The 26,592-nt window shown below is 41.2% G+C and overlaps 1 protein-coding gene across 1 annotated transcript in view; it reads left to right on the top strand.

Annotated features, from left to right (window-relative positions):
- LOC121139949 overlaps nucleotides 1-21,039 on the top strand; it is a 39,667-nt gene extending 18,628 nt beyond the window's left edge. Inside the window, exon 3 of the mRNA XM_040744026.1 lies at nucleotides 20,255-21,039. Coding sequence (XP_040599960.1) covers nucleotides 20,255-20,927 — 673 coding nt within the window. The 3' untranslated portion in view covers nucleotides 20,928-21,039. The remainder of the gene's footprint in view (nucleotides 1-20,254) is intronic.
- The last annotated feature ends 5,553 nt before the right edge of the window (nucleotides 21,040-26,592 follow it).

Below are 26,592 nucleotides of genomic sequence, written 5' to 3'. Positions count from 1 at the left end.
TGCTCTTGTGTTTGGGTACAGATGTTCACAACTGCAGTGTCTTCTTGGTGGGTTTTTCCTTTGATGAGTATGTAGTGTTCTTCCATGTCTCTTCTGATTAGTTTTGGTTTGAAATCTATTTTTTCAGATAATAAAATTCCTAACCCAGCTTGTTCCCTGGGGTCATTTGTTTGGAATATCTTTTTCCAATCCTTGACCCTGAGGTGATGTCTATCCTTGATGTTAAGGTGTGTTTCTTGGATACAACAGAATTGTGGATACTGTTTTCCTATCCATTCTGTTAATCTGTGTCTTTTTTATTGGGAAAGTGAGACTATTGGTATCAATGAATAGTGTTTTATTGATTATTTTGGTAATGGTGGTGGTGCTACTGGTGGTGGTGTGTGCATGCGTGCATGTGTCCTTTCCTTTGATTTGCTGGTCTGGAGTTATTTATTCCTGTGTTTTCTTGGATGTGGTTATCTTCTTTAGATTGGAGTTTTTCTTCCATTGCCTTCTGTAGGGCTGAACTTTGTAGATAGATATTGCTTAATGTTGTTATTTCCATCTATTGTGACTGAAACTTTTTCTGGACCTAGGAGTCTGGGCTGGTATTTGTGGTCTCTTAGAATCTGGAACGCATCTGTCCAGTTCTTCTGGCTTTCTGATTCTCCATGGAGAAGTCAGGTGTAATCTAATACATCTGCCTTTATGTGTTAGTTGATCTTTTCCCCTTGCAACTCTTAATATTCTTTCTTTCTGTATCATGCTTTGATTGTCATGTGCTAAGGGAACTTTCTGTTTTGATTCAGTCTATTTGGCACCTCCTTCTTTATGTTAGGAAAATTTTCTTTTACATTTGTTGAAAACTTTTTCTGGGCCTTTGACCTGGGTCTCTTAAATTCAGTCTTTTCAGAGTGTCCCAGATTTCCTGTATGTTTTCCCTAGTGTGTGTGTGTGTGTGTGTGTGTGTGTGTGTGTGTGTGTGTGTGTGTGTATGTATGTATATATATGTATATATATAATATTTTCTTTGACTGAAGTATCCATATCTTCTATCATGTCTTCAATGCCTGAGATTCTCTCTGCCATCTCTTGTATTCTGCTGGGAAAGATTACCTCTGTGGTTCCTGTTCAAGTTCCTAATTTTTTCATTTCCAGATTTCCCTCATTTTAGATTTTCTTTGTTGGGTCTATTTCCACTTTCAGATCTTGAATAGTTTTATTCATTTTCTCCCAGTGTTTGTTTGTATTTTTATAGATTTTAAGGGGTTCATTTATTTCTTCTTTAAGGACCTCTATAATATTCACAAAAAGTATTTTAATGTCTTTGTCTCATGCTTCAGCTATGTTGGAATACTCAGAGCCTGCTGAGGTAGGGTTTCTGGACTCTAGTAAAGACATTGTGCCCAGATGTTATTGATTGTGTTTATATGCTGGCATCTAGGAATCTGGGTTTGGGAACATTGTGATTCTAGGTGCTGATATCTATCTTGTCTTTGTTAGGTGGATCTTTTGTTTCTTGGTTTCTGTTTCCTCTCTGGTTCTTAGGAGTGTGTGGTGGCTGTGTGTTACCTGGTTACCTGGTAGGGAATTTATCTGGGATCCTGACAGGTGTGGCTACTGGGGGTTCCTGGAAAATGTGTTTCTAGGTTTTAAGAGCTGATGCTTAGAAATGGGGATAGGCTTTGAGGGGATGGGTGAGGGAGTCCATAGGAAGGAGTAAAGCAGGGTGCTCCACCAGTATCTGCTTCATCCCCTGGGAATGGGAGCAGACTGTGAGGAGAAGGAATAACAGGTAGTCTGCTATAGAACTTGGGATAAAACTGGAGGGTTGGATATGGAGGAGAGGAGGAAAAATTGAGATCTGAAACTTGCCTGCCTGCTTCACTGACCTACTTGCTTCTCTGGCAGGCTTGGCTGGAGGGTTCCTAAAGAATGCCTGGTGGCGTTGTAAGGATAAAGCAATGAGTGGGGTAAAGTGTGTTTGGAAGGGAAGATCTATATGATCCACTGGAGATAAGCACAGGGGTGTGAACGGAGGATGCTCTAGGTTTTCTGCTACAAAACTGGGGATAGGACCGGGGGATTGTATTTGAGGAGCAGAAGGAAGGTGAAGATCTGCAATTAGCCTACCTGCTTCTCTGGCTGGAGTGGCCTACGGGTTCCTAGGGAATGCCATGCCTATATCTTGAAGTGTTTCCCTGTTTTACTTGTTTTAATCTAGCAGTTTCACTGTTTGGGCTTTTATTTTAAGGTCTTTGATTCCATTTTAGTTGAGATATGGGGATGCAGCTTCTTTGTTTGGAATGTAAATAGACAGTTCTGTCACCAGCATTTGGTGATGTTGTCTTTTTCCAGCATGCATTTTTGACACCTGTACTGGGTAGTTTTATGTCAACTTGGCACAATCTAGAGTCATCAGAGAGGAGGGTGCCTCAGTTATGAAAATGCCTCTAAATGACAGAAATGTTGGCAAGCCCAAGGACATTTTCTTAATTGGTGATTGATGTGGGAAAGTCCAGACCATTATGGGTGGTGCCAGCCCTGGGCTGGTAATCCTGGGTTCTATAAGAAAGCAGGCTGAGCATTGATTGTTGATTCTTGTTTGTTTTGGATTCGTTTTGGTAGTGGTATTGTGTGTGAGTTTTTCCCCTATTTCTGGCTTTTGGTAAAGTGAGATTATCTATTGCCTTTGTTATTGTGAGTGAAGAGGAGGACATGGGGGAGCAGGAAGGTTGATTCAGTGGAAGAATAGAGGACAGCAGGATGAGAGATACCATAATAGAGGGAGCCATTATAGGATTGAGGATCGATCAGGCACTAGTGAGATTTTCAGAGATCTGCAAGGATGACACCAACTGACTACAAGCCTACCTTAAATGCCCTCCCCCAATAATGAGATTGATAACTACCTTATATGCCATCCTAGAGCCTTTATCCAGTGGCTGATGGAAGCAGACAAAGACACCCACAGCTAAACACTGAACTGAATTCCTGGAACCAAGTTGCAAAGAGGGAGGAGTGATGAGCAAAAGGGTTAAGACTTGGCAGGTGAAACACACAGAAACAGCTGACCTGAACAGGAGGGAGCTCATGGACCCCAGACTGAGAGTTGACTGGCCAGCATGGGACTGATCCAGATCCCCTAAATATGGGTGTCAGTGAGGAGTCCTCGGCATTCTTTGTGGCCTTGGGCAATAGGTCAGCATTTATCCCTGGTATCCAGATAGAATTTGGGAGCCCATTCCATATAGAGGGATGCTGTCTCAGCCTGAACACATGGGGGAGGGCCTAGGCCCTGCCTGCCCTGGATGATATGACAGACTTTGAAGATCCCCCATGGAAGGCCTCACCCTCCAGCAGAGCAGAGGGAGCATGGGGTGGGGTGTTGGTGGGGAGCAGGAGAGGAGGGGAGGTAGATGGAGCTGGGATTGACATGTGAAGCAAGCTTGTTTCTAATTTAAATTAAAAAATAATAATAATTTAAAAAAGAAAGCAGGCTGAGAAAGCCATGATAAGTAAGCCAGTAAACAGCAACCCTTCATGGCCTCTTCATTGGCTCCTACCTCCAGGTTCCTGTCCTGTTTGTGTTTCTGTCTTGGCTTCCTTTGAAGATGAACTGTGATGTGAAAACATAAGCTAAATTACCCCCACCCGCCCTCGAGTGTCTTTAGTCATGTTGTTTTATCACAGCAGTATAACCCTAACTAAGGCAACACCTTTATTAAAAATTGGAAAGCTGTAGCTGTGTGCACTTATTTCTAGGTCTCCTATTTCTGTTTAACCTGACTGTGTATTCTTGTGCCAGTACCATGGTGTTGTTGTTTCTATGGATCGGTAGTTTTATTTAAACTTAGATATTGTGATACCTCTAGCATTGTTCTTTCTGATTACTTTGGGTATTTGTTGTCTTTGGGGTTTACATATGAATTTAGAATTTTTTCTTGTTCTGACAGTATGTCACTGGAATTTTGTAAGGATTGTATCAAATCTGTAGACTGCTATTGTTAGCCTTTGTAGTTGTTTTCTCAATCATGTACCTAAGTTACAAAACATAGATATTGAAAATTGTTACAGAATTCATCTCTAATTTAGAGACCCATTTTATTTTCATTTAACCTATTCACAAATTGTCCTACATTTACTAGGAAGTTTTACACACATATAATAAAAGTTATTTGATACATACCAATTTTCTTCTTGGCTGTGTAAGCTGAATAAACAGCTATATGACAATATAATTATGTTAGTTTGTTGAGCTTCAAGAGCAGACTTAGTATTATTTATACATTACAATACCATTAGAAGCAAGGGTTGAGCCCCCTCTTCTAGTTGTATTAGTCCAGTGTTGTTATTACAGTTTGTAGAGTATACAGGAAAGAGAGTCAGTCATGAATCCTAAAGGTTCTCCTAAATAATATGTGCTAACTTTGCTCTGGAAGCTTTTAAACATCCTTTTGAAGATTACATAATCTACTAGACAGACAATAAGCTTAGATATTTAAGAGAATCTACACTCTTCTGAATATGGAAAGTAAGTTAGGGTTCATAGACAAGTATATGTTTATATGCCTATATAAGAAATAGTATCCCCATGCCTATGAAGATACAATCAGTTTACAGAACACCAAATAGACTGGATCAAGAAAAAAAAGTTCCCTCAATACATAATATTCATAACACTAGACATACAGAAAGAATACCAAGAGATGCAAAGGAAAAAGGCCAAGTAACATATAAAGACAGACCTCTCAGAATTTCACCCAATTTCTCAATGGAGACTATGAAAGCCAGAAGGTCCTGGGCAGACATTTTGCAGACACTAAGAGATCACGGATGCCATCCCAGACTACTATATCCAGCAAAACTTTCAATCAACATAGATGGAGAGAACAAAATATTTCATGATAAAACCAGGTTTAAACGCCTTTAATCCCAGCACTCGGGAGGCAGAGGCAGGCAGATCTCTGTGAGTTTGAGGCCAGCCTGGTCTACAGAGCGAGTTCCAGGACAGCATCCAAAGCCACAGAGAAACCCTGTCTCAAAAAACCAAAAAAAAAAACGGGTTTAAACAATACCTATCTACAAATCCAAACATACAGAAAGTACAAGAAGGAAAAATACAACCCAAGGAAATTAGCTACTCTCATGAAAACACCGGTAATAGATAATCCCACACCAGCAAATCCTAAAGAAGGGAAGCACACACAAATTACTACCAACAACAAAACAAAACAAATAGCAGGAACTAACAATAACTGGTCATGAATATCTCTTTTTTATTTAGAAACAATCATTTTACATATCACCCCCTTCCCTCTCCCTCCCATGACCTCCAACCCCCCCAACACATCTCCCCAAGGATGGTGAGGCCTTCCATGGGGGATCATCGAAGTCTGTCACATCTTTTGAGGGAGGGCCTAGGCCCTCTTCCGTGTATCTGGGTTGAAAGAGTAACCCTCATAGGGAATGCTCCCAAAGTCCATTTGTGCACTAGGGTTAAATAATGGTTCCACTGTTCGAGGTGCCATAACCTGCCAAGATCTCTTAACTGGCACCTACATTCAGAGGGTTTGGGTCAGTCCAATGCTGGTTCCCCAGATTTACAAATGGGGTCCATGTGCTCTAACTAGGTCAGGTCAACTGTTTCTATGGGTTTCTCCAGCATGGTGTGGACTGTTTTGCTCATCCCTCCACCCTCACTACAACTGGATTCCGGGAGTATGGCTCACTGCTTAGCTGTGGGTATCTGCTCCTGCTTCCATCAGTTACTGGATAAAGGCTGTTCATGGGGCCTAGTATGATCCCCTGTTGGTTCCCCAACTGTCAGAATGGGATCCATGAGCTCTCACTTACTCAGGTCAGCTGTTCCTGCAGGTTTTCCCAGCATGGTCTCGGCCCCTTTGTTGGTCACTCCTCTCTCTCTGAAACTGGATTCCAGGAGTTGGGCTCAGTACTTAACTGTGCATCTCTGCTTCTGCTTCCATCAGCTATGGGATGAAGGCTCTATGATGGCATTTAAGGTAGTCATCATTCTCATAATAGAGTCTCATGCCCTACCGACTGAGCTAGCTGGGCACCTTCATTCTCATAATAGAGAAAGGGCACTTAAGGTATCCTCTCTACTATTGCTTAGGTCCCTAGTTGGAGTCATCCCTGTAGATCTCTGTACAATTCCCTAGTGCCAGATTTCTCTTTAAAACTATGGTGGCTCCCTCTATTGATGTGTCTCTTTTGTTGTTCTCCTCTCTTCCTCTCCCCACACACTGTTCCCGACCACTCATGTTCTCCTCCCCCCTTCTCTTCTCCCCTCCTCTTACTCCTAACTCTATTCCCCCTTCCCCCATGCTCCCAATTTGTTCAGAGGCTCTTGTCTTTTCCACTTCACTGGGGGACCATGTGTGTCTTTCTTATGATCCTCCTTGTTTCCTAGCTTCTCTGGAGGTGTGGATTGTAGGCTGGTATTCCTTTGCTCTATGTCTAATATCCATATATGAGTGAATACATACCATGTTTGTTTTTCTATGACTGGGTTACCTAACTTAGGATGTTTTTTTCTACTTCCATCCATTTGCCTACAAATGTCAATATTCCATTGTTTTTCTACTGAGTAGTACTCCATTGTGAAAATGTACCACATTTTCTTTATTCACTCTTCAGTTCAAGGGATCTAGATTGCTATGTACATAGTGGAACAAATGTCCTTGTATGAATGTGCATCCTTTGGGGATATGCCTAAGAGTGGAATTGCTGCATCTTGAGGTAGACTAATTCCCATTTTCCTGAGAAACCACCATACTGATTTCCAAAGTGGCTGTACATGTTTGTACTCCCACCAGCAATGGAGAAGGGTTCCCCTTTCTCCACATCCTCTCCGGCATAAACTGTCCTTGATGTTTTTGATTTTAGTGATTTTAGCCATTCTAGCAGGTGTGAGATGGTATCTCAGAGTTATTTTGATTTGCATTTCTCTGATGGCTAAGGATGTTTAGCAATTTCTTAAGTGTCTTTCTGTCATTTTAGATTCCTCTACTGAGAAATCTGTATTTAGTTCCACAACCAACTTTTTAATGGGATTATTTGGTGTTTTGGTGACTAGCTTCTTGAGTTCTTTGTACATTTTGGAAATCAGCCATATGTCAGGTGTGGGGTTGGTGAAGATCTTTTCCCATCTGTGGCTGCCATTTTGTCTTATTGACTATGTACTTTGCCATATAGAAGCTTCTCAATTGCAGGAGGTCCCATTTATTGTCAATCTCCGTATCTGTGCTACTGGTATTATGATCAGGAAGCAGACATCTGTACCAATTCATTCAAGGGTACCTCCCATTTTCTCTTTTAAGTGGTTCAGTGTGGCTGGATTTATGTTGAGGTCTTTGATCCATTTGGACTTATGTTTTGTGAATGGAGATAGAAATGGATTCTTCTGCAGTCTTCTACATGTCAGCATCCAGTTATGCCAGAACCATTTGATGAAGATGCTTTCTTTCTTCCATTGTATAATTTTAGTTTCTTTGTCAAAAATAAAGTGTTTGTATGTGTGTGTATTAATATAGGGCTTTCAATTAGATTCCACTGGTCTGCCTGTCTTTTTTCGTGAATACCTAGCTGCTTTCATTACTATAGCTCTAAAATAGAGCTTGAAGTCTGGAACGGTGATGCCACCGGAAGTTCCTTTGTTGCACAGGGTTATTTTGGTTATCCTGAGTTTTTTTCATATAAAGTTGAGTACTGTTCTTTCAAGGTCTGTGAAGAATTGTGCTGGGATTTTTAAAGTGGATTTCATTGAATCTGTACATTGTTTTTGACAAGATAGACATTTTTACTATGTTGATCCTACCTATGCAAGACCATGGGAGATCTTTCCATTTTCTGATCTTCTTTAATTTCTTTCTTTAAAGACTCAAAGTTTTTGTCATACAGGTCTTTTACTTGTTCAGTTAGTGTTACCCCAAGGTATGTCATGTTGTTTGTGGCTATTGTAAAGAGTGATATTTCTCTGATTTCTTTATCAGTGCATTTACCATCGATATATAGTAGGGCTACTGATTTTTTGAGTTAATCTTATATCCTGCCACTTTGCTGAAGGTGTTTATCAGCTGTAGTAGTTCCCTGGTAGGATTTTTCAGGTCACTTATGTAAACTATCATATCATCTGGAAATAGTAACGGTTTGATTTCTTCCTTTCCAATTTGTATCCCCGTGATCTTCTTTTGTTGTCTTATTGCTCTAGCTATAATTTCAAGTACCATATTGAAGAGATATGGAGAGAGTGGACAACCTTGTCTTGTTCCTTATTTTAGAGGAATCACATTGAGTTTCTCTCCATTTAGTTTGATGTTGGCTGTTGACTTGCTGTATATTGCCTTTATCATGTTTAGATATGCTCCTCGTATCACAGATCCCTCCAAGACCTTTAACATGAAGGGGTGTTGGATTTTGTCTAAGGATTTTTCAGCATCTAGTGAGATAATCATGTGGGTTTTCTTTTTCAGTTTTTTATATGGTGGATTACAATGATGGATTTTCATAGGTTGAACCCTCCCTGCATCCCTGGGATGAAGCCTACTTGATCATGGTGGATGATATCTCTGATATGTTCTTAGATTCGATTTGCCAGTATTGTATTGAGTATTTTTGCATCAATATCCATGAGGGATGTTGGTCTGTAGTTCTCTTTCTTAGGTGTGTCTTGTGTGGTTTGGGTACTAAGATAATTGTAGCCTCATAAAAAGAGTTTGGCAATGACCCTTCTGCTTCTATTCTGTGGAACAATTTGAAGAGTATTGGTATTAACTCTTCTTTGCGTTTCTGGTAGAATTATGCACTGAACTGAAACCATCAAGAATATTCCTTATTCTCAGCAACACAAGGAAGCTTCTTCTAATATTGACCACATACTCTGCAGCAAAGCAAACCTCAACATATAAAAAGAAATTGGAATAACCCCCTGTATCTTATCAGATCACCATGGTTTACAGTTAGAATTCAACAGCACAAATTGTAGAAACCCTACAAACTCATAGAGATTGAACAATGCTCAATTGCATCCCTCCTGGGTCAAGGAAGAAATAAAGAGAGAAATTAAATACTTCCTAGAAATCAATGAAAATGAAGACACAACATACCCAAACTTATGGGACACTTTGAAAGCACTGTTAAGAGAAAAGTTCATAGTACTAAGTGCCCACATGAAGAAAGTGGAGAATAGTCATACTACAGAATTAAGAGCACAACTGAAAGCTCTAGAACAAAAAGAAGCAAACTCACCCAAGAGAAATAGACACCAGGTAATAGTCAAATTGAGGGCTTAAATCAATGGAGTAGAAAAAAGAAAACAATACAAAGAGTCAATGAAACAAAGAGTTGGTTCTTCAAGAAAATCAACACGATAGGTAAACTCTTATCCAAACTAACCAAAAGGCAGAAAGAGAACATAAAAATTAAGCAAAATCAGAAATGAAAAGGGGGACATAAAAACGGGCCCTGAGGAAATCCAGAGAAACTTTAAAAACCTACACTCCACAAAATTGGAAAATCTATGGGCAATGGACAATTTTCTGGATAGATATCACCTATGAAAATTAAATGAAGAACAGATAAGAAATTTAAACAGACCTATAACCCCTAATAAAATAGAAGCAGTCATCAAAAGTCTCCCAACCAAAAAAAGCCCAGGGCCACAGGGATTTTTTTTTCTTAATTAAGTCTTTTGAAGGGGGAAGAGCCATGTTTAATTCATACCTATTGAGGTGGGAAGATACACCTTTAATCCAAATGTTTTTGAGACTGTTTCTCTATGTAACAGTCCTGGCTGTCCTGGAACTTACTTTGTAGACCATGCTGGCCTCGAGCTCACAGAGATCCACCTGCCTCTACCTTCCAAGTGCTGGGATTAAATGTGAGTGTCAACACCACCCGGCTGTAATCCCACTACTTAGCAACTTATTAAAAATGTAAGATAAATAACAGAAATTTGAACAGATGTCATTTGTTGTTTTGTATTCTTTGCCCTTTTGGGGGACCTGCCACCCAACTCCCAAATAAACACATTCTGGATGTTAATATTATATGTGAATTTCTGGCCTTAATTGACTTGCTATTTACAATTTTTCTTTACTTGAATTATCCTGTCTGTCTTTTGCCTCTGGGCTATTACCTTTCCCTATTTCTGTATATTTTTATTTCATTCTATTTTACGATTTATTTTTTCAAAACAGGATTTCTCTGTGTAGTCTTGTAGCCTGTACTGGCAGTAGATCTGCAGATCAGGCTGGCCTCAAACCCATAGAAATCCACCTGCCTTTACCTCCTAAATTCAGTGATTAAAGATATGGGTCACCACCACCCAGCCTTTTTTGTCTTACTCCATGTTTTTCTGTGTAGCTGGCCACTTCTTTTCTTGCTCCTCAATCTTTCCTTCTCTCTTTTTCTTCTTCTGTTCATTCTCCCTGCCTACCAGCCCTGCCTGTCATTTCTCCTTATTTGCTATTTGCCATTTTACTCTTTATTACAACAATCAGGTGTGTTATACAGGCAGAGCAACACACCTTTAAAAAGTTAAACAAATGCAACATAAATATGCATGACAAAAATGCATCTTTAAAGAAATGTTCCACACGATAAACTAATATAACAAAGCTTAAAGAGAATATTCCACAACACAGAGATACCCTGCCTGGATGATCAGTGCTACTTATAAAAGATAAACGTTAAGAAAAGAAAATTTAGGCGCCAATCACCAGCTGCTTCCTTGTGTGGCTGGTGACAGAGGCTTTAAAGCAAAAAAAAAAAAAACTAACAGCGCCTCTTGCCATTGCTTTTGACTGCCTACCAAAGCATAAATAGATGGCAAGAGGTTAATGATGAAGACATCACATACTTTGATTGCAGGATACACAAATCAATCATTAACTGACCAAAAAATTCCCTCCCTACTGGATAATGTCCTTAGCTCTGGAAGTCTATGCAGGCTGCTGGGGGAGACAACAGGTTGGCTATTCTATCACTGGACTCTGCATGTTGCAATACTGAACTTCCAGGCAAGATGTGCCCGTTGGGGAAATAATAGTGGTAACCAACTGCTCTCTTGATAGGACCTGAGGTCTGATGTGCAGGAGTGTATTCATGCCAGTTAGTAGACATATGACCAAAAACCATGGGTAAGGAAATCACAGACTCCAGGGGAGAATCTTTTGATGGTGTTGACAAGTGGCCATGTTGTCAAACTGTCTTCTAGGTGTTTATATTTATTTCAATTCATTTCTTCTCATCCCAGTCTTGGACAGAGAATCTTCTTATTGCAATGTGTCACAGTTAATCTAGTTACTGTTCAAGATCTGTGAATCCTCAGTCACAGATAGGGCCCGTACAGCATCCCCCTCCTCAAAGTGAAGGAATTATGGTAGCAGAGAGGACACAAAGTGTTCAAAACTTGCTCTTGGGAGGCTGGGATTTGTGTGAGAAAGGATTCAGGAAGACAGCCTAGCCAGAAACAAAGCCCAACCAATGCCAAATCCTTAGGAAAATACTTTCAATGGCAAAGTGCATTTGATGAGTAGTCCATTTGATAGCTAGCCTAGTTATTCTACCACAGAATAATAAATTTGTTGTTTTCATTGTTGTTTTATAGGAACCCAAACTTGAAGGACTGGAAATCTTTTAGAGACACTTCTGTATTTCTGAGAAACTTTAAACTCTGAATAAGACTTTGGATGTTTAAAGTAACTAAACTTTAACGTGTTGAAATTTTGAACACTGGGGAACTTACAAAGCTGTACTGCATTTCATTTTGACATTAGCATACCATCTAGTGGAAAATGATAAAGGAAGGGTTGTAGTTGGATTGTGTTGTGATTGTGCATTAAATTAACCAGAGTCAGTTGATACATGCTATAGTCATTTAGGAAGATGGATTCTCTCCTTTTTTAGTGTTTTACAATCTATATTCCTTTTTACTATTTTATGATATTTTAAACAATTTTAAAATTTAACTATTTTGGTCATATTCTTCCCTTCTACCTAGTCCTTCCAGATCCCTCCACATCCCTACACATTCAAATTTAGGTTATTTCTCAAAAAAGTAAAAATCAGAAAACACAATTTGAAAAGAAAATTCTGCCAAAACAAGAAAACAAATACCTCCCCCCAAAAACCACTGAAGTGTAACCAAATAAAAACACACACAGAAAATAACTGGGAAGTTCAACTAAATGCTGGGCATGAGGCCTGTCCTGGAGTGGTTGGTATATCCAGTGTATGGGGAAAACTTAGTTTTGCATTTTGCAGCAGGTATAAGTGTAAGGGACAGCTCTGTTGCTAAATTTTATCCTGGTGGCTAGGTTTTCTTTCACTTACTCACTCACTCATTCATTCATTTATTCATTCATTTGTAAAACAATTTAAGAAAATGATATATAAAACACAAACTATGAACAAGAAAAACCAACAACCAGGAAAGAGTTCAAGAGAAGCAGGTCTGTAGATTGAGAAAATCTGTAGGTGTGATTAATGGGCCTATAGGCAAGATTGTAGTGTATTTTCTTTTTTGTTTGTTTGTTTGTTTTTGGTTTTATGAGACAGGGTTTCTCTGTATTGTTTTGGAGGCTGTCATTCCAGCCCGGCCTCGAACTCACAGAGTTCCACCTGCCTCTGCCTCCTGAGTGCTGGGATTAAAGGCGTGTGCCACCACTGCCTGGCTTTGTAGTGTATTTTCTTAATTAGTGATTGGCCTGGGAGGTCACAAGCCATTGCAGGTGTTGCCGTCCTCTGGACGGGTGGCACAGTTTACTATAAGAAAGCAGGTTGAGAAGACAGGAAGGAGCAAGCCAGCAAGCAGCACACCTCTATGGACACTGCATCAGCTCCTGGCTCCAGGTTCCTCTGCTGTTTGAGTTCCTGTCCTGAATTCCCCGAGCAATGTACTATGCTGTGGAACTGTAAGGTAAAATGAACTCTTCCCTCCACATTGTTTATAATCATGGCAGTTTGTCCCAGCAATTGAAACGGAAACACACCAGTTTAGTCTTCCAGTGACAACTCTATCCTTATGAGTTTCATGTCCATCCTTCTTCTTATGTTTGTTTTTGATGAAACCAGTAATGTTATAAAGCATTGAAGAGACCCTTATCAGAGGATTTTCCATCTGCTTTTAAAGATAAGAAACTTTGGGAAACACTCAAAGTAAGGATTTTTTAGGGCAGGTGAGTACTTTTAAAACCCCCTGTCGACCATACCCCAGCTTTATGACCTGCACTACAATCAGAAAACATACACTGCCCTTCCAAACACCAAATCTGATAAGGATTAGGCAAATCAATGCTGTATTTATTATGTTTTGAAATCACCCTTTTCTTGGGGTGTTACTGGTGTTTTTTTTAGTAAGGTGATATCTTGGGCTCTCTTGAATCCTGTAAGTGGATTATGTCACAAAGGGAGATGTAACAAACACTGGGAGGAGGCTGGCATCCAGGATGTTCAGCGGAGGCTGGTACTGCTGTCCCCATATCTCTCACCATGTAGCATCTCATACCTGCACCCTATAAACCATTCCCACCCACCTGTGCCCCTTCCAAATACACAAGGATACACAAGCCCTTTCTACCCCCACATCCTGTCCCATGAAATAAAGCATCAGGAACAAGTTGAACTTCTGCATGGTTGCTAACAGTGCATATCCGTCATCTCCAGGCTGTAGGTAGACCAGTTGTCAGGCTTCCAGACCTGTACAAACCAATGCCCCTCTCTAACCAGTCCATCTACCACCCTTTCTCCCAAGAGCCCACCACAGACCACAGGAAACTCATCTGCTCACGTTTGTTTGCTTTTATTTACGGTACCACAGGAGGATTCTGTGGTAACTGTCAGTGGACTTGCCACTGACCATGACTGGCCGTGACCGAGAATCAAGACCTCTGAGGAGGTGAGGGGTCTTGATCACGCTGAGTCTCAGGGATGGTCATGTCTCCAGTAGATTCTCTGGTGCTTGGTGAGGACTCTTCTTGTTGAGGATCATTCTTGCACAGTTCCACGTTAAGCTGATGGTTTTGATCAGACGGCATTCCCCCACCTCTCACAACTTTTTTCAAATACCTCTCAATGAGTCTTTTCTTTGGTATTCCGTGCCGCCGGTGTCTTCTTTGCCGCTTATAAAACCTTTGAACCTGCAAAGACAGCACAATGATGATAAGCATGTGAAGGGAACACTGTGAGGAAAAGGTGTGGGTTGAGAAGGAAATCCATGCCAAGCCATGGAAAGACAAGAGTCCCAGGGAAGGGAAACCGCTAAATGAAGAAGAAAGGATACTTTGCTCTAGTGGTCTCACATTTCCACGTCTTGCCGAAATCGGCTGACCTGCAGCTGTGCCAGGTGCGCAGGGAGAATTCTGACTGGAAGTCACGGCATTCCTTTGCTGTTCTTGTGATGTTGAAGGTTCTAAATCTTTATTAGTCTCCACTGTCTCCTCACTAACATCCATAACTGAGCCCATCAGAGAGAGGACTGACTCACAGCTCTCTGCACCCCACTGATCTAGGCTGCCAAACAATGCAGGGCCACACCCTTCAGCCCTGATTGGTCAGCACAGCCTCACCAGCCATTATGAACCTTTCCAGAATCATATATCACCACCTCTGACCTCTCTGGGCACTGGGCACAGGGTTGAGGGGTGGGCTTCCAGAGAAACCAGGATGTACCTGAGAAGTCAGAATGCACCACCTTGATGCCTCGCGGGGGGGGGGGGCACTGCAATTGTAAAGGAAGAGAGTCTGTCAGGAGACAGGAGGCTCTTGGTGAGCTTCTTCAAGAGCTACTTCCCAAACCACTTTTCTTTCTTCAGTCAATGCTCATTACAGAGGAAGAGTTCTCCAAACTCTTCCCTGTGTCACCCCTACTCAGTGGATCATTCTGGTTTGTCTTTCCCTTATCCCTTAGGGAGCGTTATATTGTCATTCTGAAAATATTTCCAAAAGTGATTTGATCAAATTTAGGACTCCTTAGCTGATGAATCTCCTACAAACAAACAAAACTAGGTCGTTATGAATACGTACTCCCCAACCTGTTAAATTTGTCATGAGAAGTGACTGATTTTCATTAGAACATTTTTCTGTTTATTGTTGGAAATTTTTATATAAGCGTATGATGGATTTTTATTAAATCCCTCCCCCCAATTCCTCCCCTCCACAGCCTCCTACGTTCAAAAACTTTAGAGTATGTTTCTGGCTGCCCTTTTCTTATCAACAGAGTTTGGGATAAATTGGAAGCTTTTGTTGACTATTGTATGTCTACTTTTATTCAGCAGTTGAACACTGACCTGTCTGGTTTTTTTTTTTTACTTTTTTTAAAGGTTTTTTTTCTTTTGTTCGTGTGTGTGTGTGTGTGTGTGTGTGTGTGTGTGTGTGTGTGTGTGTGTTGTACTTCTGGCATACATTTCCTTCCCTGTAACATATCTTATATTCTGGTGTTTTCGAATCATGTGTTTTTGAGAAATAAATGCTGCTGCTTTAACTCATTTGTTGGTCTGAAATATAAGTCATCATGATAATTGCTCAAACTCCCAGAGTTCTGCCTGTCTCTCCCTCCTGAGTGGTGGGCATAAAGGCATGTACCACCACTGCCTGGCTGCTCTTTAGTTCCAATGGAGTAGCAATATCCCTTTAGAATGTACACACCAGTTTTCTCATCCAATATATTCCTGATTTCAAGGACATCTATGTTTGGTGGGCATGACAGTGCCACAAACAGTGATGTTCTGAGCATCCTCACTTATGTCCTCTTGGGAAATTCTGCATTGAGACAATCACAGGAAAATGAAGCCCAAGGCTTTGGTACCATTGATTGTCTCCCTTGAGGCTCCTGTACCACAACACTTAACCTTATAAGATTTAAACACCACACATTTATTTCTCAAAAAGTAGACACTAGAACCACATTTAGAGGGCCATGACAGTCAATTTCTGTTGATCATATTTTCCTGGTTGTGTCTTTTTATATGTTTTTATTTAAATTAGAAACATGCTTGCTTCACATGTTAATCCCAGCTCCCTTCTCCCACCTTCCTCCCTTTTCCCTCCACCAGCCCCCCTCCAGCCTTCCCAACCTCCCACCGAATTCCCACACCATTCCACAGGGAGGGAAAGGCCCTCCATGGGGGGATCTCCAAAGTCTGTCATTTCATCCAGGACAGGACCTAGGCCCTCCCCCATGTTTCCAGGCTGAGAGAGCATCTCTCCATGTGAAATGGGCTCCCAAATTTCATTCGTAAGCCTTGGTAATCACTGGTCTATTATCCAAGGCCCCAGAGATTTGTGAGGCCTCCTCACTGACTCCATTCATGGAGTCTAGATCAGCCCATGTTGGCCTCTCAGCCATCATTCTGGGTTTCAAGACTTCCCCTTGTCTGGTCAGATGTCTTTGTGGGTTTCACCATCATGGTCTTGACCCCTTTTCTCATCATTCCTCCCGCTCTGCAAATTGGTTCCAGGAGTTCAGTTCAGTGTTTAGCTGTGGGTGTCTTCCTCTGCTTCTATCAGCCACTGGATAAAGGCTCTAGGATGGTATATAAGGTAGTCATCAATCTTATCATCAGGGAGGGGCTATTAAGGTAGTCTCTCTGATATTGCTTAGTTTGCCAGTTGGTGTTATCCTTGTAAGATCTCTGGAAATCTCCTGGTTATGTCTTTATGTGGTCCTTGGTTTGGGATAATCAATGACACAGAGAGCGAATTTTAACTTTATTAAAAATTATACAGTCTATTTTGATCTTATTTCCCCTGCCCCAACTCCTCTCATATCTCCAAATCCCTACACACTCAGCTTCATAGTTCTTCTCTAGAGAGATTTTATATGAGGTGAAGGGAAGTACTGTATCTGCCTGCTCTCAAGGAGGTAGGATGTGCCAGTGATAGGTTAGGTTGTAGTCCACTGTCCCCCTTCCTTTTTCCTGAATTCAGCTAATCCTAAGTGGGAAACAAGGTAGCTCAGCAGGTGAAGACTCTTGCCACCAATCCAGAGGTCCTGAAATCTATGCCTGGGTCACACTTGGTGGAAAGACCAGACTCCCAAAATTCTCTTCTGACCTCCATACATGTGCCATGGCATGCGTGCACACACATGCATAAACACACAATATAATATGTGATATATTTTTGAAAACAGCAAAATAGTTGTTATTAATATTGGCGATTATAAATCTGAACCTTTAAAGAAAAACGTGCTAAATGTGGTTATCAAAGGAAACAACAGACTTAAGACAGATGAAAGAGATCTCTTTAATTAAATGGAGAGAATGACACAAACAAGGATAATGACAGGGAAATGGAAAGATCCCACATTCCTATCAGCAGTGTCTCAGAGGAAATGAGACAAGAGATGAAAACAATATTCAGTGAAATTTCAGATAAATTACAAATGTATAGAAAAACTGGAACCCAAGATGTACGTGTCTTAAGGGGATAACACATGGAGAAATGCATGGTAGTATATCATAACTCATTTATCAAATTCAGAAAACTTGTTTTAAATGGTGTAATCAATGAATTAAATATTTTTCAGAGGCTATTCCATCTTCTCGAGTGTCACTCATGGTAAGGTCTGGTGATCATAGATGGCGAGAATATTACGTTGTTGTGTCAGATTTACTGATTGACCAGTATTCCTGAATCAGTTCCTTAAGAAGGTCTAGAAATTCTGATGACCAGTAGTTTGAAAAAGATATCCTGCTGGGCCGTGTTAGTAAATTCTGGCTTAATCAAAAATCAACTTTCTTTCTTTTTCCAGAGCAATGAAGTGAAGAAAGAATTTAAAAGGCCAACACTCAGGGTGTGGATTTATCTGGGATCAGGAAGTTCAGTTCCACCTACATTCCAAGACAGATGCTAGACTAAGCTAAAACCCCGTGACCATAAGTTAGTTACAAGAGAACAATTTTAAAAGAAGATATGTTTATGTCCATAGTGAAATCTCTGCTTTCTGGTCATATTGATTAAAGACATATTCTAGACTAGTACAAGAAGAAACCAACCACTAATCCCACATTGGGTGGAAGAGGAGGCCCTGAGTCCCCCACCTTAGCTGAGATCTATTGGCAGATGTTCTCTTTTCGGTCATCTGCACTTCAGTGGATAGTGGTGTGGGACCAGGGTTCCCTTCTGGTGCGGGTAGGCAAGTTCACTGTTGTGGTAGCTGTCCACTTCCTGGTCTCGTGGGTGGAGAAATTGACTAGGATGCTGGAATGCTTTGGATCCTACTGGGGTGGATTGGAGCCCCAGTGGTATACCCCAGGAACAGGAGCATGCCTGGAGACAGGCCCTGATAGTCTTAGTCACGTTGGTGGAGCAGGAGACTAGGGTGCTGGGGTGAGTTTGTTCCTGCCTCTGGGATGGAAGCTGCAGTGGCAGTCCCCAAGCACCTGCAGCCGGTCTAGTCCTAGTTCTGTGGGTTGAGCAGAAAACTACCGTAGCCTCCGGGATGGAAGCCTCAGTGGCAGAGCCTAGGTCCAGGCAGGCGGCCCGGAAATGGGACCTGGTTTACCTGGTTTACCTGGTCCCGTGAGTGGGAGCAGGGGACTATGGTGCCTTGGTTCCCAACACTGGGATGGAAGCCACAGTGGTAGGCTCCAAGCACAGGCAGCCGGTCTAGTCCTAGCTCTGTGGGTGGTGCAGGAAACTATGGCTCCTGCGGTCTTTACTGGGATGGAAGCCTCAGTGGCAGACGCCAGATCCAGGCAGGCCAGATTTTCTATTTTTTTGTGCAATTTTGCATTCCTATCTTCTTGGATGTTTGAAGAAGTCAAGTATGTTTTTTTTGGACACAAATGGGCATTCCATGTATATTATTTTTCATTTTGCTTGTTTCTTCTAAAATCATAAACATTAATCCACTCTTGGTAATTGCCATGTGATAGTCCACTACACTATTGCAGAAGTCACAATTAAACTGAGCAGTCCTCTGCCTTCTACACTCATTTAAGTTATTAATATTTATTTTTCTGTTTTGAAAGCAGTAATAAAATAAATATCACTTTATATATGATATTGTAACCTCTTATGCTACTATTAATTGCAGGAAATGAAATTCCTAGTAAAAAATGCGAACATTTCAACTTGTGAAAGATTGTGAGCATGTCCTACCATACAGCTAGAGCACAATACCTGATTATTATATGGGCAGCAGGGGGTGAGCATCTGCAGGGATCTGTGTCAAAGGTCATGCTTGAGATAGGTCATGCAACCAGGCTTAGGGACAGCTTCCAGATAAGATCAGGCAGAGAGCACGAAGCCCTGCTTGGGGAGGGGAGCCTCCATTGGACACTGAGCTCAGAGAGCTGTTGGGACTTGGTGGACTGCAACCTTAAGTGCCGGGTACTCTAACAAAAGATAATTGCCATATTGTTTTCTAAAATGTCTTATATTTGGCTGGTGATGAAGAACTCTGACTGTTCTTCCAGAGGACACCTATTCCGTTCTCACCACCTATATGACAGCTTAAACTATCTAGAACTCCAGTTCCAAGGGATACAATGTCCTCTTCTGACCTCCACAGAGAAGGATGCACCAAGCATGTATGTGGTGCACAGACATACATGCAGGCAAATAATAAAATAATCTTCAAACCTTATAATGGGTACTCTTGTCATCATCATGGATTTCTAGGTACTTTTTATTCTTTTATTATGATTGATTTTATTTCAGATTATGTGTCTATGTCTGTGGTTGGATATGTGCATGCAAGTGCAGGTTCTTGTAAGAGGGCATAAGATCCCTTAGAGTTATAAGCAATTGTAAGCCACCCAAACTGAGTGCTGGGAACTGAAATTGGGTCCTAAGCAAGAACAGTACACTCTTAACCACTGCATTGTCTCTCCAGTCCTTCCTTTTTTCTTACCTACAGTATTTTGATTATTTAAACACAATTTTGAGATGCAAAGGCAAGGTGTGACTACTTAGTGATCGGTAAACCATATCCCGTCCTATTTTTTCAATTTCCCTTCTGTTCCTGATTTGACTCTATTCTTGGTCAACAAACAGCATTTGAAGGACACTGTGAAATTATCCAAAATATCTTGAGATGGGACTCCTGCCACAGTCATAGATTTCAAGATTTCTTATACATAACTTTTGCGTAGAGTAAGTATATGGACTACTTTAATACAAGTATGGGGCAACAGGGACAAGGTGTGAGAACTTACTGCTCTGTAAATCATGACTTATTCTGTTTTTCACTTTTCCTTCATACGTGTAGCTTGACTCTACATTTGTTCAATCTCATTTCTAGATTTAGTGAGGCGAAGGAATGGATCTTCAAACTGATTGGCTTCCTTTGCAGTCTCTTATCTTTGGTATTTGGAGTAATCCTTGTAAGCAGCCAATACTGGCGCCTCTGGGAATTCAACAACAAGTCCGTTCAGCTTGTGTACATCGGACTCTGGGAAGCTTACTACAATCAAGAGTTTAACATCTCTAGCTCTGTGATCAGGATTCCGGTGCACAGCCCTGTCAACTCAAGCTGGACCATTTCACCTGAATTTCAGTATGCGCAGAACCTGATATTACTGGCGACTTTGATAAAACCTGTTGTCCTGGTTTTCAACTCAGTGATCATTAGACTCACCATCATCAAAGCCTCAGACCTTGAGATTCAGATGCTCTGCTACAAGTGCTGTGTCTACATTCTTGTTCTCAGCAGCTTTTGCACGGTTCTTTCTGTCACCTGGAACCACGTAGTAGATCTTTATGGCGAAACCACCTTTGACTTTCCACCCAATTTTCCTGTTAGGAAAGAAGACCTGATAAAGAAACACCACACTCATGTGTTCCCCATAGGGGTCATGACAACGATTCTTTCACTCCTTGCTGTGATTACGTTCCTCTTCGAGATCAGGTCATTGAAACTAGAGAGTAACCTCAAGGCCTTGAATGCTTCCAAACAGGTGGATCAAATAGTCTGAAGTATGAACTCTGGCATTTCCAATATCAGCCAGGAGAATCCTTGAAGATATTTCCCATTTGCACACAATAATTATGAGTCATCAACTGGCTCCAAATAAACCATCAACCTGGTTTCTGAGTGTCTGTCCAAAATATGTATCTGTGTTGTGGAATAATCTTTTGGTACACTGTGAAGATGTGTCATTCTGATTGGTTTAATAAAAAGCCAAATGCCCAATAGCTAGGCAGGATTTTCAGGCACACAGAAGCAGAAGCAGCATGGCCATCAAAAAGTAAAAGTAACTGAGCCACATATAAGAACATAGATTAAAAGATATGGGTTAATTTAAGTTATAAGAGCTAATTAGAAACAAGCCTAAGCCATCAATAGACAAAGGTTTCATAATTAATAATAAGTCTCTGTGTCATTATTGGGGAGCCAGATGTCCCAATGAAAAGGTCTGACTATAAATGGTGTCAAATGTGGAGCATGTGTTTCCACACAAGACCTGAAAAAGCTTTTTAAAAAGATTTCAAAAACACAAAACCGGAGCCAAACATGGCTTCCTAGTACCACAGTCTCTCCTGTGGTCCATGGTACAAAGATGTGTCTCTCAGCTGCAGCCTGCAGACATAGAGTCACCAGCACTCCATGAGCTAAGCTGAACAGTGGTTTGAGTTCCACTCATGCAGACAGAAAAGATTTCAGATACACTGGAAAGCGGGTTCAGATGAAAAAATCCTCTAAACAGTGTTTAACAATGTGTGTAGGCGTAAGAAAAAAGAAAGAAAGGGGGTATAGACAATCATAAATAAATAAGTTGCTTAAAGTCTTTAGCCAGGCATTGGTGGCACACGCCTTTAATCCCAGCACCCACCTCAACCAGCAAGGAAGACGCAACGCCCAGACTCTTCTTTAAGCAGTTTATTCAGGAAACCTTGAACAATCTTCTTTTCCCGGGGAGCTCTAGGGAGCCCCAACCCACAGCTTAAAAGCCCTTGGGCAGCCAACCCCAGTATGCCACATGGAACATGCAGAAAGGTCCACGTACGCGGAAGCAAGCCTGATATCCAGCCTTAACCAAATACAGGTGTTGTTTATCATAGAGAACACCTGCTGTCAGGCTAGCAGAAGGCGGAAGCCAGCACCATCTTAAGGGTGCGGCACTTCGCAGCTCTTTACACAGAGGCAGGCAGATCTCTGTGAGTTCAAGGCCAGCCTGGTCTACAGAGCGAGTTCCAGGACAGCCTCCAAAACAGAGAAACCCTGTCTCGAAAAAAAAATTAAGTCTTTAAAGAAGGTAAAATAGTAACAAAAAATAAGCCATGTAGAGATGTGTAGTGATATCCACCTCTACACCTGTAGCACTGAACAAGACCTTTTGGTGACAAGGTTTAGGTTTGGGGCTCAAATGCTCCCTCTTGCTTCCTGCTCAGGTCACGGAGAGCATCCAGGTGGCAGGGTGTGCATGCTTGGAGCGGGAGCCCGCGACCCTCATTTGTTTCTTGTGTAAGTTATTTTCTCCTAATAAAGTTCACTTCATCTTACTGGTCAAGCATCCTGATTTCCACGTGCAATAGATGGCAAATACACAGAGAGTCTGGATCCTGTATGTTATTGTGTAGTCTTTGATTTTTCTGTATTGCTGATAAGTAAACAACAGCTACTAGGAGACATGGGATTATTAAAGAGACTGCTGAAATAAACCAGCCTAGAAACTTTAAGAATATGTTAATTTCAAAATACAAGTTAAAAATATGCTACATTGGGGAAGAGGTTATGCTTTTGTTTCCACAGAAAATGAATGGCTGTGGATTCATTCAAGGTTAATAGAGATTGGATTTGATCAGGAAAGGCCCTCTAAAATGCTGGCTACAGACAAGAAGGAGGACAAAGGAAGAGGAGGAAGAAGAAGGAGAAGCAGGAGAAGGAGGAGGAGTCACTATCAGACACAGAGGAAGCAGGAAAGCAGCATGGGTAGAACATAGTAAAGGTAATAAAGCCACAAGGCAAAAGTAAATTAATGGAAATGGGTTAAGAGCTAGTAGAAACAATCGTAACCTATTGGCCAAGCTTTCATAATTAATAAGAAGTCTCCGTGTGGTTATTTGGGAGCTGGAAGGCAGGACAAAAAAATCCATCTACACTTCTGCCTGTCAGTTGCATTCCTTTCTTTAAATGTTTTCACATCCTAAAGTATGCAGGTCATTATCATGTCTTCAGATACTGACAACATGCATTAGCAGGCAAGATTACTGCTGAAATGCAAATTGCTTAAATAAACAAGACAAATACAGGGTTTGCAAATACACTGGCACCTCAACACACAAAAGTCACCAGATTCCTGGGTGAAAACACTTAAGTGTTCATATCTCTGGAGGGTAGAGCTGGACGTCTTAGCCTAGTGCCCATGGATGTCAGAAGGGGATGTCAGGTCCTCTGAAACTGCAGTTACAAATGGTTGTTAGCCACCATATCAGTGCTGGGAACTGATACACAGTCCTATGCAAGAACAAGTGCTCTTAATTGTTGAACTGTCTCTCCAACCCCGTTTCTTTTTTCTCTTCCTTCTTTTCTTCCTTCCTCTCATTTTTCCTTCCTTCTTTCTTCCCACCTCTCTTTCTTTTTTTCTTTTTTGAGACAGAGTCTCACTATGTAGCTTTGGCTGTTCTGAAACTTGCTATGTAGACAAAATTGACCTCCAATTCATCTACACCCATCTGCCTATGCCTCCTGAATACTGTGATTAAAAATGTGCATCGCCATGCCTGACAGCCAGCCTGGTTTCTTTTCTTTTTTATTTTATCACTTATTTATTTATTTCTTTGGTAAATTGTTCTTTGGTTTCTACAGTGGGGAGGTCTGTGAACCCACTAAGATATAGGAAGTCATATAATTTTTCATATGGAGATAAATCTGCTCTCCTTCTTGGAGCTGATCTAATTCTAAGCAAATCTATAGACCATAGTAATTTTGTTTTAAGAGTAAGTTTAGCTACACATTTCATAAACATTTGATTCATTCTGTCTTCCCAGATGGTGAGGAGGAGGCATGGGGTATGGTAGTTCCACCTTAACATGGAAACTTTTGACATAATCCTTTGCTTCTACAAATTTGATTGGCTTTTGCTGCCATCTGGTGGATTGAGCGCTTTATGGATGTAGACAATTTGAAATTATTTTTCTTTTGTTTTTGATATTAATATAATTACAGCATTCCTCTATTCCATTTCCTCCATTTAAACCCTCCCATACAATCCTACTTGTTTTCTTTCAAATTCATGACCTCTTTTTTCATTAGTTGTTGTTACCCATACACATACAGATATATGGATATATACATATATTCCTAAATACATAAATACAGCCTGTTTGGTCTATATAAGACTTCTTGTACATATGATTTCAGGGCTGACAATTTGGTATTAAATAACCAATTGGTATGTTTTTCCCTAGACTATTTCTCCTGCTCTAAGTATCCCTTAGTTGTCTGTAGTTCTTTGTGTAGGGTTGAGCCCTTGTGGGCTTTTCCCATCCTCTTTGGAAAAACAAAAAACCTAGAATAGCCATGACAACCCTGTTCAACAAGGCAACATCCAGAGGCATCACAATCCCTGACTTCAAGCTGTATTACAGAGCTATAGTCCTGAAAACAGCTTGGTATTGGCACAAAAATAGACAGGTAGACCAACAGAATCAAATTGATGACCCTGATATTAACCCATACACCTATGAATACTTGATTTTTGACAAAGAAGCTAAAATTATACAATGGAGAAAAGAAAGCATCTTCAACAAATTGTGCTGGCATAACTGGGTGCTTGCACGTAGAAGACTACAGATGTCTATCGTCATGCACAAAACTTAAGGCCAAATGAGTCAAAGACCTCAACATAAATTCACCCACACTGAACTTCTTAGAAGAGAAAGTGGGAGCTGGGTGGTGGTGGTGCATGCCTTTAGTACCAGAAACTCGGGAGGCAGAGGCAGGCGGATCTCTGTGAGTTCGATGCCGGGCTGGACCGACAACCTCCAAAACAATACAGAGAAACCCTGTCTCGTAAAAAAAAAAAAGAAGAAGAGAAAGTGGGGGTACCCTTGAATTATTTGTTACAGGAGGCTGCTTCCTGGGCATAACACCATTAGCACAGATACTGAGATTTACAATTAATAAATGGGACCTCCTGAAACTGAGAAGCTTCTGTAAGGCATAAGACACAGTCAACAAGACAAAAAGGCAGTCCACAGAATGGGAAAAAGATATTCACTAACCCCACATCTGACAGAGGGCTGGTCTCCAACATTTACAAAGAACTCAAGAAGCAAGTCTCCAAAACACCAAAGAATTCAATTAAAAAGTGGGGTACAGAACTAAATAGAGAATTCTCAGTAGAGGAGTCTAAAATGGCTGATAGACACTCATGAAAGTGCTCAAATCCTCAGCCATCAGGGGAATGCATTTCAAAACAACTCTGAGATACCATCTTAGTTCTGTAAGAATGGCTAAAATAAAAAACACCACTGACAGTTTATGCTGGAGAGGATGTGGAAAACGGGGAACACTCCTCCACTGCTGGTGGGAGTGCTAACTCATACAGCCACTTTGGAAATCAGTGTGGAGATTCCTCAAGAAAATGGAAATCAGTCTAGCACAAGATCCAGCAATTCTACTCTTAGGTATATATCCAAAAGATATACATTCATACTGGGGCATCTGTTCCACTATGTTTATAGCTGCATTATTTGTTATAGTCAGAACCTGGAAGCAACCTAGATGCCCCTCAACTGAAGAGTGGATAGAGAAAATGTGGTACATTTACACAATGGAGTACTACTCAGTGGAAAAAATAAAGGAATCTTGAAGTTTGCAGGCAAATTGATGGAACTAGAAGAAACCACCCTGAGTGAGGTAACCCAGTCACAAAAAGACAAGCATATATGGATTTTAGACATGGATCATTGGAGTGCCAGCCTACAATTCCACCACCAGAGTCTGGGAAACAGGGAGGACCCTAAGAGAGATAAGCATGGTATCCCAGAGAAGGGAAATGGGATAGGATCTCCTGATCAGATTGGAATCGTGGGGGAGGAGAGAGGGAGCTGGGAGAAAGAGAGGGGGAGAAGAGGAGGGGAGAGGAGGACATGGGGGAGCAGGAAGTTTGAGTTGGGGGAAGAATAGAGGAGAGCAGAATGAGAGATACCATAATAGAGGGAGTCATTATAGGTTTGAGGAGAGATCTGGCACTAATGAGATTGCCAGAGATCTACAAGGATGACACCAACTCGCAATCTAAGCAATAGTGGAGAGGCTACCTTAAATGCCCTTCCCTGATAATGAGATTGATGACTACCTCATATGGCATCCTAGAACCTCCATCCAGTGGATGGTGGAAGCAGAGGCAGACACCCACAACTAAACCCTCAACTGATCTCCTGGAAGCCAGCTGCAGAGAGGGAGGAGTGATGAGCAAAGGGGTCAAGACCGGGCTGGTGAAACCCACAGAAACAGCTGACCTAAACAAGGGAGAACTCATGCACCCCAGACTGATGGCTGAGAGGTCAGCATGTGACTGATTCAGACCCCCTAAATTTGGGTGTCAGTGAGGAGGCCTAGGCAATCTATGGGGCCTCAGGTAGTATATCAGTATTTATTCCTAGCTTATGAATGGACTTTGGGAGCCCATT

Source organism: Mesocricetus auratus, unplaced genomic scaffold, assembly GCF_017639785.1.
Source record: "Mesocricetus auratus isolate SY011 unplaced genomic scaffold, BCM_Maur_2.0 Super-Scaffold_100003, whole genome shotgun sequence".
Classification (NCBI taxonomy): Eukaryota; Metazoa; Chordata; class Mammalia; order Rodentia; family Cricetidae; genus Mesocricetus; species Mesocricetus auratus.
This window is presented reverse-complemented; position numbering and strand designations above follow the sequence as displayed.